Source organism: Erpetoichthys calabaricus, chromosome 7 (assembly GCF_900747795.2).
Source record: "Erpetoichthys calabaricus chromosome 7, fErpCal1.3, whole genome shotgun sequence".
Lineage (NCBI taxonomy): Eukaryota > Metazoa > Chordata > Cladistia > Polypteriformes > Polypteridae > Erpetoichthys > Erpetoichthys calabaricus.
In genome coordinates, this window is record NC_041400.2 from 50,243,089 (window position 1) to 50,255,877 (window position 12,789).

The following is a 12,789-nucleotide window of genomic DNA, read 5'->3' on the forward strand; positions in this document are numbered from 1 at the left end:
AAAATCTTGATTTATCTTTGTCATTCTGAGGTATTGAGTGTTGCTTAATGAGAGAAAAATTAAATGATTTTAGAACAAGACAGCAACATGTATAAAAATTGAAAGGGTCTGAATACTTTCTAAGGCACTGTACTGTATATATGTTAACAATGTAAATCTTAAAAAAAACTAATAGTCAAAATTATTTTGACTCGGTATGTTTATATCAAACCTTTTAAATATTCTTTAATATTTTGTATTAGACTACTACCTTCATGGCAAATGCAGAAAAATGAGACTCCTAAGGGCCTGGTGAACTATAACGACACATTTTGCATCTATTTAGCAGGACAATAATAATGTGATAATGACACCACAAGCAAAGAAAATATAAAGATTAAGCCAGTAGTTTCCATTAACCATCTCAATACACATAATTTTATCCAATTAAATATGTACAGTATCTTTATAATTCAAGAAATTAATTAAATAAACAAAGCAGAGAAATCTTATAAATGTATTACATTTTTTCTACCTGAATCGTCAAAAGGCTCAAAGATAATGTACCTCATGGCTTGCTGTTGTCAAAACAAATATTTCAAACAGAAGTGAGAGTATTGTTAGTGATTTTCATCTCATGTGTACAGTGTCCTTGTCAGTTTTAAATAAACACATTTTATGTCGAAAAATATTCCACTTTTACCACAGATATTTATTAAAAAAGTACTTAGAAAGAGTTTTGCCGGTCAAAATACATATTCAAAACTACTGATTTAATAATAATGTATGTATAAAAGCTACTGAACCTTTTTCTTTATTGCCACCTAACATCATCCTTGGTCATTAGTAAACTGCGCTACATTTTTTTTGTTTTGTCTCTCAATTCAAGTTTCACATTTATCTTTGTCCATGCAGCTGTAAAATGATTTGACATTAACTGCTTCATTGATTCCATGGTATAATAAATTATAGCTTCTTAATATTGCCAATTTTGTTTTTAGATTTCCTAATAACTGAAGGTGAAAGTGATCCAGCAAATAATTTTCAAGATCAAACACTACTTATGGAAGCAATTTTCATGCTGTTGATCAGCCCTTATTTGCCTCCTAAATTTCTTTGTGTTGTGATAGAAGAATACTTTGATAAGAAGAAATTATGGGAGTCTTTCAGTGACCTTTCAGGTAAGAAAACCATTCTAGACAATGGGGTGAATGAAAGATCATCCTTTGTACAGTATGTAACATTTAAGTCAGTCAAGCTTTCCTTATTGTAATAACGTTAATTGCAGTTTTGCAAATACTAGTTTGATGGAATTTATTATTCGGATAAGTTGGGAATTGTCCATTTTTTAAAAGTATTAAAGCTATGTTGTTAAAATTAATTGTTGCAATATTGGGAAAGACATTAGTTTGACATATTAGTCTTTTTCGCACATAGAACCTGGAATTTTACTGGATTATCTATTTAAGATTCTCTCATTTACAATTTAAAGAATGATCTGCTAATTTTGTGTGGTACTTTACAGTTCTAGACAGAGTTAAGGGGGAGGGAGTAGGCATAAACTGCCTATGACTATGGATGTTCCAAGAATATTCATTAGGGTTATAGCAGAGGTTCTCAACCACTTTTTCTTTTCTTCTTTTTTTCAAATTTGTAAGTACAGAACGTTTAACAAACAAAACTGTAATGTTTTCTACTCCCCTGCCCCTTCCGCGTGAAATATTTCATTTGGAAATTTAAACAAGCGATTATAGATAGTATGCCAAGTGCTGCTTTAATGAAATACATTTTAACTAGCATGCCAAGTGTTACTTTAATTAATTATATTTTCACTAGCATAGAAAAGTGCTTGTTTATTAAAACTGGCTTAAAGGTACAATGGTAAGTCTGTCTGTTTCGATTGTGCCATGCATTTACAAACTGTTAATTGGATATGCTAGCTCTTATATCCCTCTTTTTTGTATGTCTTATTGCCTTGGTTTCCTTGGACATTCTTAGCCCTTACATCCGTCTGTCTTTGAGTTTATTGTTTCCTCTCTTCATCAGACATTGCCGCCAATTATTGTGGGTGCCAGATGACATAATGCCTGGACATGCATATCAGATATTTTATTGTTTTATATACACAGATCAGCCACAATGTTAAAATCACCTGCCTAATATTGTGCTGCCAAAACAACTTTGACCAATCAAGACATGCAGTCCATAGGACTTCTGAAAGTGTCCTGTGGTATCTGGCACCACAATATTAAGAGCAAATCCTAAAAGTCCTGTGTTGTGAGGTGAGGCCTCCATAAATTGCACTTATAGCATGTCCCATAGATGCTCGATTGAATTGAGGCTTTGGGAATTTGGAGGCCAAGTCAACACCTTGAGTTGTTTGTCATGTTCTTCAAACATTCCTGAACAATTTTTACAATGTGGCAGAGTGCATTATCCTGCTGAAAGAGGCCACTGCCATCAGAGAATAACATTACAATGAAGGAGTGTACATGGTCTGTAATAATCTTTAGGTAGGTAGAATGTGTCAAAGCAACATCCACATACTATAAATGCCATGACCCAAAGTTTTCCAGCAGAACATTGCCCAGAGAATCACAATGTTACCACCAGCTTGCCTTCTTCCCATAGTACATCTTGCTGTCATATCTACCTTAGGTACATGATGCACATGCACCCGGCTGTCCACATGATGTAAAAGAAAGCTCAATTCTTAAGACCAGACCACCTCTTCCCTTGCTCCATGGTCAACTTCTGACATTCACATACCCATTGTAGGCACTTTTGGTGGTGGACTAGGAGTCATCATGGGCACTCTGACTGGTCTGTGGTTACACAGCCCAAAAATGCAGCAAGCTGCAGTGCACTGTGTGTTCTGACACCTTTCTCTCATAGCCAGGATTAAGGTCTTTTTTTAAAAAAATGCACATCAGTGAGTCTTTGACCCTGTTGTCAGTTCACCGGTTTTGCTTCTTTGGACCACTTCTGGTATGAAATAACCACTGCATACTAGGAACACCCCACCAAGACCTACCATTTTGGAGATGCTCTGACCCAGTTGTCTAGCCATCACAATGTGGCCCTTGTCAAAGTCACTCAGATCCTTACACTTGCCCATTTTTTCTGCTTCGAGGACATCACCTGCAAGAACTGATTGTTCTCTTGCTCGCTAATATTTCCCACACCTTAACAGGTGCTACTGTAATGCAATGATCAATGTTATTCACTTCACTTGCCAACAGTTTTAATGTTGTGGCTGACTGGGGTATACAGAGATATAAGAATAGTAGTGTGGTTTGATATACAAGGATTTGGAATCATAAAATTTACAAACATCATATCCGGTTCCAGTGTTGATAATTGTTAGTACAGATTTCTGTATGAAGGTAACCAAACATTAATAATTCTTTCTAAAACAATAACTTTCTGCTCTTGATTAAAATTAATGAACACTAAAATGGAAATTGAAAAGTTTATTTTATGAATAATTATTAAAACTCATCTTTGTTCTTCATTGTATATTCTTTTGCATTATTCTGGCAATCTCAAAAACTGTTACATAAATAACCATACACCAAGCAAGTTTACCAAATTAAAAATATTGTAATGTTAGTGGACTAGACCTAAGAGGAAGAAAGGCTGCATGGATTGCCCTTCCAAGGCATGGAGGAGGGGTGGGCAGAAAGACAACAATTTCTTGTTAAGATGCTCTACGCTGCACAAATCCAACAGTCTTGACCTGTGGTCTGCAGGGAGGCTTCATCCTGTCAAAGATTAACTCAAAAAGATGGGGAGCAAAAGATGGTTGTTGCTGCCATGTGAGCAGAGGGAGACTTCCAATTGGTGTAGATGATGGACCTGGAAGAGAGAAAAAGGGTTAGAGAGACAGGAAGTGAGTCTCACAACAGAGGATGGAGACTCAGTTTAAGCTGCTGTGTAAGCTATGGTCCTTTGAAGAGGCACCTAGTATCAATATTCTCCGAGTGTTTCTTTACTATCCATTGCAAAACCTTGGTTACCTATCATTTTCATTGTTTATTTGTTTTTTATTGTGTTCCCATGCTACCTGATAAATTTTCACGTACTACCAGTGTTTGGTGCACCACAGATTGAGTACCACTGGTTTATAACATGAGGCATTGGTCTCACTATTATTATAAAAATTTGCTTCTTGGTTCAGATGGCGATTACCATCATTTCTCCAGAGTCTGTTCAAGTTTCTACATATTATTGTGTGTTTCTCCATACTCCAATCTCCAGTAACCTTGAAGAGGCAAGTTTAAAAATGGACAGACATATAGATACCTGTATATATCAAATAAAATGTAATTTTATTCACAGAGTTAGTCAGACGTCATGATAAATTTAGAAAACTGAGAAAATGAATTTTCTCTCGTATACGCCTGCAATAGATATCTTATAATCTTATAAAACCTGCAGCTTGATACACTTATTTTTTACTATGCTGAATCTGTAATGCTACTTGTTATTTTGCAGATGTGAGCCAACCAGAACTTGAAGTAATGTCATGTCTGAGAATGGCAGTGATCAGACCCATCACTACTGTTGTAAACAAACTCATCTCTATGGTTCATGCCTGGCAAGACTGTGAAAATCATGGGATCTACCAGCATAAACAAATGGTCCCTGAATATCTCCTAAGTAGAATTCCAAAGGAATGGAACTATGTCCCATGGGAAATAAAAAGGAAGGAATCTGGAAAAAGTAAGTAATTACATCTATAACTTCAGTCATCACATGAAGTAGCACACATATTTTACTTAGAGATGTTTGCCTATACAGTATACAGTATTCATCATTTCACTGTCCCATTTTGTTCAATGAAAAACAATATAATGCTTTACTTGACGGTTAATATCAATTTCTTTATAAATATGTATGTGTTTGACCTAATTCAAGCATTTTGTTTGTTGTTAAATGAAATCAAATTAAATTATAATACATTTAAGTAAATTAAGACAGCTAAAGCCATCTGACACAGTTAAATAAGGTTTGGGCAAAAGTGAGAAGGAGTTAATGCAGTCATTGAAGGTTACATTTAGTATTTCAACATTAAATATTTCTACACACATTAATGTACAATTATGATTTGTTTTTCAGAACTTATAGGCTAAGGAAAATAAGATTAAGATTTAATATTATTACTATTTGTTATTTATTCATACACTCAGTCAATGAACTAACTGGAGATTTCCTGATTCAGCACGCAGCAAACAGACTATGAGTGTGAAAACACCTAGAGATAAGACCATGATCAATATGTTTGATATTCCTGAATATAATAACAAGCTTTTGTGAGGGACTGAGACAGTGGGATACTGGAATCAAATGTAAAGTTTATGATCTGAAGTGCTCAATTCAGTTTCCACAGGATTGTCTATATCAAACCCAGCAATGCAAACCCAATCTAGAATGGGACATTTCTTGTGTATAGAAAGTTTAACATGCTGGGACAAGTTGAAATAATCGAGAATTTCAAGGAGAGAGATGAATGAATTCGCAGAAGTAATGTATTCTGGAGTTTTCTCATGGGTAGAAATTCAAACCTTGAAGCTGTAATGATGAATACCTAATTGCTGTAGCAGCATTGTGAATGCTGAATTTTCTAAGACCAAATACCCCTGCAAAACTCAGACCAGATATTTTATCTCCTACAAAATATATAGCTGTTTAGTGATAAGCAATCCGAAGGAGCATCTTTGAAAATATTTAGATACAAACAGGATGCTATTGTAGCTACAACACCAAATCACAATCACGTTAGCCAGGGTCCAAAACCTAATACCTACTAGTACATTGAGTGGAGATCAGCAAATTAACCAAACAAAGAACAGTCAGGAACAGTCAGGGACTGCTAAATGATAAAGTGGAAACTCATTCACCTATAATGCAAAAGGAGTAAGAGACACCGGGAGAGGGCTCATGGAAACCGAGTGAAGTGTAGTGGAGTTGTATCAAGACCTCTGACTGCAGGTAAGGAGTTCCCAAGAGAAAAACCAAAGTCCATATGTTCAAATAACTTTGGCAAGAACAATAATCCTGAAGTAAATTTGAAAAGAACATAACAGAGAAGTCAGAATGAGCAACCAAATGCATAGCACCAGCAAGAAGCAACATCCAAATGTGCATAAAGCACTCTCACTGGAACAGGAGAGAACTGTTATGTATATTACAAATATTAGCGGGGCAGCAAGTTGGTGCAGTGGTAGGGTTGCTACCTTACAGTAAGGACATTCACATTTTGGGTGCTCCTTGTGTGGAGCTGGTATATTCTCCCCATGTTTCTTATAAGTTTTCTCCATGTGCTTTGTTTTCCTCACAATCCAATAACACGAAGGTTAGGTGGACTGGCTTTGCTAAACTGGCCCTAGTGTGTGTGTGTTCTCCCAGCGGTGGACTGGTGCCCTGTCAAGGGTTGTTCTTGCCTTGCACCTAGTGACTGCTGGGATATGCTCCAGTTGCCTCATAACCCTGCCCTGGATAGTGAAGTTATGAAAATGGATACATTGATGCATGAATATTAAAGTATGTTTAAGTGTTACATACGTTTGAAACCTTAAAAGGCACCTTATGAAAAGGACTTGGAAGTTATAGTGGACCCATTAATTAATAACAATAATCATACTTTTCATTTGTATAGCGCTTTTCACACTACTCAAAGCACTTTACATGTAGAGAGGGGAGCCACTTTAGTCACCACCAATGTGTAGCATCTACCTGGATGATGCGGCAGCAGCCATATTCCACCAGTATGCTTACCACACATTAGATATTAGGGGCTTAAGGGGGAAGAGAGATAGTCAGTTAGAGACAAGAGGATGATTAGGGGGCCATGGAGGGCAATTAAGCATTTGGGGTTAATTTTGCTCTCTATGAAGGATGTCCATGAACCTTTAATGACCACAAACAGTCAAAACCTTGGTTTTATGTCTCATCCGAAGGATGGCGCCATTTTTATAGCACAGTGTCCCCATCACTTCACTTGGGCATTGGGATCCACGTACAGGCCACAGGGTAAGTGCCCCTTTCTGGCCTTACCCACACCTCTTCCAGCAGCAACCCAGGTTTTTCCTAGATGGTCTCCTGTCCTAGTGCTGGCCGGGTCCGAACATGTTTAGCTTCAGGTGGATGACCTATTCTGAAGTGCAGGTGGTATGGCTGCTGGTATGTTATATATGTCCATATCCAGGCATTGTACAAAAGAGATTAGGAAGGCTAATAGGATGTTACGTTTTATAACCAGATGGGTGAAATACAAATCAAAACAGGTTATGCTTAAGTTTTGTAACACATTAGCATGGCCTGATATGGTGTGCTTTGTACAAGGTTTGTCTGTACACACAGCAGTTCTAGAGAAAGTCCAGAGAAGAGCGACTAGACATGTTCACAGACTGTGAATTATGGGCTGTGAAAAAGAGGTGAAGGGGTTGAACTGTTTCAATATAATTTAAGCAAAACTGACATGGGGATTATAAGATAATTAGTACACTAAATCCCAGTCCAGTTGTTACTTGAAAATGAGTTCTTCAACTAGAACACAGAGACACAAATGGAAGTTTATGAAGAATAAATTTTGCACTAATTTTAAAATGTTTTCCTTCATACACAGAACCATAGATTCATGGAGTACCTTACCAAGTAGTCTGGATAGACAGTAGGACTTTACAAACACTCAATTCAATTAATTCAGTTTATTTTCATATAGTATAACACTCTTCATTGAGCAATGTGACAAGTTCACAGGTAAATGCAAATACAAATGTTACTAATTATATAATGAGTACATGAAGAGACAAAGTAGTTTCAAACTGATTAACATAAATGGAGCCCGGCACTATCTGTAGATTAGTCATTAGAATTTAATTTAATTTGATTTTGTACAATATTGGTGAATAGCCTTTCCTCATCAAAATTGTTTTGATGTTTTATACTGTATTTTGATCACACTGACTTGAATGTAACTTAGTATTCATTTATTAATCTTTAGGAAGGTACAAAACCTACATTTTGAAAGATGTTTATTCCAGTACCCTCCTCAGTTTGAAATCTTCTCTCTTAATAGCAAGATGTAAGAATTATCCAATTTACTGAACTGGCCCATTGCTTAGATATTGTTGAATGTTTTATTAAACAAAGTACTACCTGGAAGATGATAGGAAAGAGACATGATGCTTAATCATTTCTTTCCATAATAACAGCACTTTTATTAAACAGACATTTCTATACTTTGACTGGTTTCAATGCCATCAATTAAATCACTGATTGTGTCCAACAATGTCAAAGACAATTTTGACTGAAGCATGATTTGATCAAAGTGACAATTACATTTCATGTTAAGAGGCAGCTGCATCTTTTATTCGTGTAAGTTTTCACTTTTCTGTTTGTATTAAATATACATGTTTATTATTACTGGGGAATTATACTTTTTAGCTTTTTGCAAGTAATTTGAACTGTAAAGATATTCTTTTTTTCTTTTAAGGTTTCAAAAAGCTGGTGGCAGAAGCCATTGTGTTCATCATTTCCAATATGCCTTGCCTAGTTTCCTCACTTCCTGCTGCTGTTAGATACTTGTTTTATGTCGCAGAGAAAAGGCTTTCCAAAATCTCAAAGCATTTTAATTTCTATGGTCTTCTGGTTCACAACATAGTTGCTCTCCACTGCCACATGCTAGAAGATGGCAATAGAACTGAGCAATTCACTGGAGCCACACTGGATCGGTGGAGCAAAGAGAAACTAGCTTTGGTCAGTGACTGCCTACAAAGTATTGTGGGACAGCTGAAGGAAAGTCCCAAACCAGTGGTTCTCAAAATCATTCAGTACATTGAGACGCAAAGGCCAAAATGGATCGAGAGCCAACTACAAAAAGCAAAAATGCTATGTGGAGAAAGGTAAGAAAGATTCTGTCTATCAGTTTCCTTATTTTCTTAAATTCATGAGAAGAAAGCAAAAAAAAAAAAAAAACAACATCTCACATAGACATCATTAACATAAAAAATCAAAGCTGATTTCTGAGGGCTGTAAGTTTGCAGCCTGTTCCTCCACCACACCTCACATATCCTGCCTTTTAATATTCACACTGTGTTTCACAGAATTTGCTTCTCAGTCTAATCTATACACTGCTTTTAATTTGGAGGCAGCTTTGATTTCATACTTTGATATGTTTTCTTGTCAAAATGTTATTTTATAAACCTCAGCCTGTAAAGGCTCTTTTTGGTAGTATACCATTCCCCAATGCAATTATCTGCTTTAGGATTGGAAATAAAATTTTACTAAAGATATGTGTAGGTTGATTTGTCCATCATTTCAGCATGGGGGGAATAAAAGACGCTGAAATTTAAATGGATTGTATTTTGATTGCATTAAAAGGCAGCCAGTAATAGTAAAAAATCAGAAGACCTCAGCTAGTGCTTTTAACTTTTATAGATTAGAAACAAAGCACTTACTTACATTCCAGTTTGTAGTTTATGAGCTGTAGCTTGAAGTATTGATTCTCCACATATTCTACTGATTCAGAAATTCCCAAAGAATAAATATCCTGTCATTACCTGTATCAAGAATGCTTAGAAATGTCATTCTAGTAATATTAAAAAGCCACCATATTGCCTTCATTGTTATATAGCCTATTTTGTGGCCCCTTGGAAGACTGCTTGTCATTTTAGTACTCTCTGGCCACCACTGTTATTACACTCTAGAATAATTTAATCCTTTTGGATGTCTCATTCAGGACCACTTATTCACTCCGAAGCACTGGTCACATAGCAATGACTCAGAATCCCTGATTTTTAAAGCTTATCTTTGTTCTAGATGTTTTCATTAAAGTAAAGCTTAAGCACACTCTTAGGGGAAAAGGTGACAGGAGCAGATTTAGATTTTATAAGTTAAAAACATTAAATTCTGAGCACGGTTTTAAACCGTGATATAATAAATGTTCAGTGGGTGATCCTAGATTTTTAAGATTATTTTGAAAATAATTTGATAATAATCAAGGTGTTGCAAGGGAATTGATGGCAAGGATTAATGGCTTCTTTTTAGTTCCTGCCTTCCTTCCTCTCTCTTCACACAAGGCCTATATCTGCTTTTGATAAAACAAATGGATTCTTCATCCTAAGATACTGCACAATTTATTTGCCTCCCCTTCAGGGGTGAGTTGTCCTTGCTGACACTTGGGACCACAAATCTCCAAGCCAGTGAGGGGCATATTGTAAAATTTGCCCCATCCTCCTTTTGTGTGAATGCAGGTCCCTTGGTGGTTTATTTACTGACAAAAGAGTGATGATAGTGAGCACACTAACCACTGTTTTGTTTAGCTGCTGCAGTACCCTCTCACATTTGATATAATGAATGTAGCTCATACCTTTCGTTTGCCATCATATTCCAATGCTGGGATCACCTAGGCAGGGGATGTTTCCTGATAGTCATTTTACCCATATACACTGATATATGGAGCAAAAAATGTGTTGGCTTTTCTTTTTCTTGGTTTTCGTTTATATAATACTTTCTCTAAACAAAATCTACATTTGGAAAGAAATAATGTTTTGAATTGCTGATCTCAAGTGTTACTAAAATTATTTCACAATGTATGTTTAAACATTCAGAAATGCTGTTAGTGAATAAACAAATACACTTTAATGTAGGTGCATTATGGCACATTGTTTGCCTGACTTCACCAGGGACATGGGTTCAATTCCTAACTGAATAACTTTTTACTTTCTCATTCTCTCCAAAGACAAGCAAGTCAGTTTAAATTGTAAAGATTGGTTAACTGTAAATGTGTGTTTGTCCTGCTCAGAATGGAACATCCCATCCAAGCTTGGCTCCTACCTTGTGCCCATTGCTGTTGGGATAGCATTAGGCTTCTCATGACCCTGTAATGGACGAGTTGAGATCAAAAAGTAAATGGATGGTGTGAGGAACGGCCGGCAGCTCAACCTGGCTGGAACACCCAAAGGATGGAAGGATGGGGAAGGCAGCTTTTCCAGGACACTGCCTCCCCCAAAATGGTAGATGGCAGCTCCCCAGGAGTGCAGCGGTTTCCCCGGATGCCCACAGGGCATCCTGGGACTTGGAGTCCAGTTTCTCAGCCCTGTTGGGTGCTGCTGTGGGTGCCGCCAGGGGGAGCTGTGAAAGGACCTGGGGAGCCATGCTTACCTTGCAGCCCTGAAGTACTAGGAAGTCATGAGGACGGAAGCCCCAAATTACTTCCGGGCTAATTAAAGAATTTGGATTCTCCATCTGACCCGGAAGTGCTGGCAAGTCACGTGGGAGGAAGAACAGAAGCACTTCCAGGTCAGGAACTATATAAAGAACTGCTGGAGACCCAGCAAGTGAGCCAGAGTCGGGTGGAGTATGGAGTGTGGAGGAGAGAATTATTGTTATTATTATTGAGAATATTGTGTTCATTTAATTGCTTGTTTAGTGTGGCTGGGGTGCTTTGAAGAAGCACTATTTAAAAGAAGAAATTATTAAAATACTTCTAGTGCTTTTACCCTGTGTCCTGTACGTCTATCTGTCGGGTTTAAGGGGCAACAGCAACCTCTAGCGTCGACTCATTTACAATGGATATGTAAAATCTGAAGCACATAAGTAGCACATATAAAAACATTATATTGTCGGCATGGTTTTGAACCATGGTATAATAAATGTTCAATGGCTAAGCCTAGATTTTTAAGATTATTTTGAAAAAAAATTAATAATGATCAAAGTGTTATGGGGGAATTGATGGCAAGGGGTAGTAGGCATGTATTTGTCCAGCCCTGCACTTCTTGTCTGTTTGAGTATAACGCATCCATAAGTATTCACCTTCTTGAAAATTTTCCCCTGTTATTGTTCTACAACATTGAATAACAGAGAATTTAGGGTGATGTTTTTGACACTGATCATCAGAAGAAGGTTCTTTAATTTTAAAGTGAAAACAGCACTCTGCAAAGTGGTCTAAATTAACTACAAATGTAAAACACAAAATAATTGATTACATTTACTTTCATTGATGCCTGCTGTACACACCCTCTGGTTTATGTGTAATTGTTTACTGTACAGAATTTGTATTACCATATCCTCTTTTACTCATATTTATTGTATTTATATATCTTATTTTACTTTTATTTATTTACTGTGTACATTCATATATCATCATCTTATTTTCTTATTGTATTTTATTGCCTATACATTCTTTCCTGTCCCTCATGCCACCCTTCCCACATCTTTGGCACAAAAATTTCACTGTGCTCTCACAGTGTATATGACAATCAAGATCTGTAATCTTGTCTAATGTTTAATATGACACAACTAAATCCTCACAGTTGCAGCCAGTTGGTTTTAGAAGCCACATCATTAATTTAAAGAAGATCACCTGTCTGGGGCTTCAGTTATTTGAAGTATAAAGGCACCTTATCCTGAAAGGTCAACTTCTGACAAGTTAGCCAGCTCAGGTCCAGATATTAATCCATTTGAGTATTTGTGGCTGGTCTTGAAAAAGACTGATCATTCATGATCCCTGTGCAACCCAATAGAGCTTGAGCAGTTTTGCAAAGAAGAATGGGGAAGAACTGCAGTGCAAAGCTGATGGAGAGAGAGACCTGTGTCCACAGAACTGGAATGGCTGTAAAGGCGCATCTACTAAATACTGACTTGAAGGGGGTGAATACTTAGCAATTATTTTGTGCTTTATATTTGTAAAAAGGGGGCTTACCCCCTGCTCGCTTCGCTTGCCAACCCCTCTTGCCTCTGTTACTTGCCAGCCTCTTTGTGTCTCTGCTGCTTGTGTTGTGAAGAGCGGGGCTGAACGCACCC

The 12,789-nt window shown here is 36.9% G+C and overlaps 1 protein-coding gene across 2 annotated transcripts in view; it reads left to right on the forward strand.

The window, feature by feature from the left end:
• kiaa0825 (KIAA0825 ortholog) overlaps nt 1–12,789 on the forward strand; it is a 537,179-nt gene that overhangs the window by 178,491 nt on the left and 345,899 nt on the right. For both annotated transcript variants that reach the window (XM_051930183.1, XM_051930184.1), the window contains exons 13-15: nt 981–1,160; nt 4,477–4,704; nt 8,480–8,888. In XM_051930183.1, the coding sequence (XP_051786143.1) occupies nt 981–1,160; nt 4,477–4,704; nt 8,480–8,888 (817 nt within the window). The remainder of the gene's footprint in view (nt 1–980; nt 1,161–4,476; nt 4,705–8,479; nt 8,889–12,789) is intronic.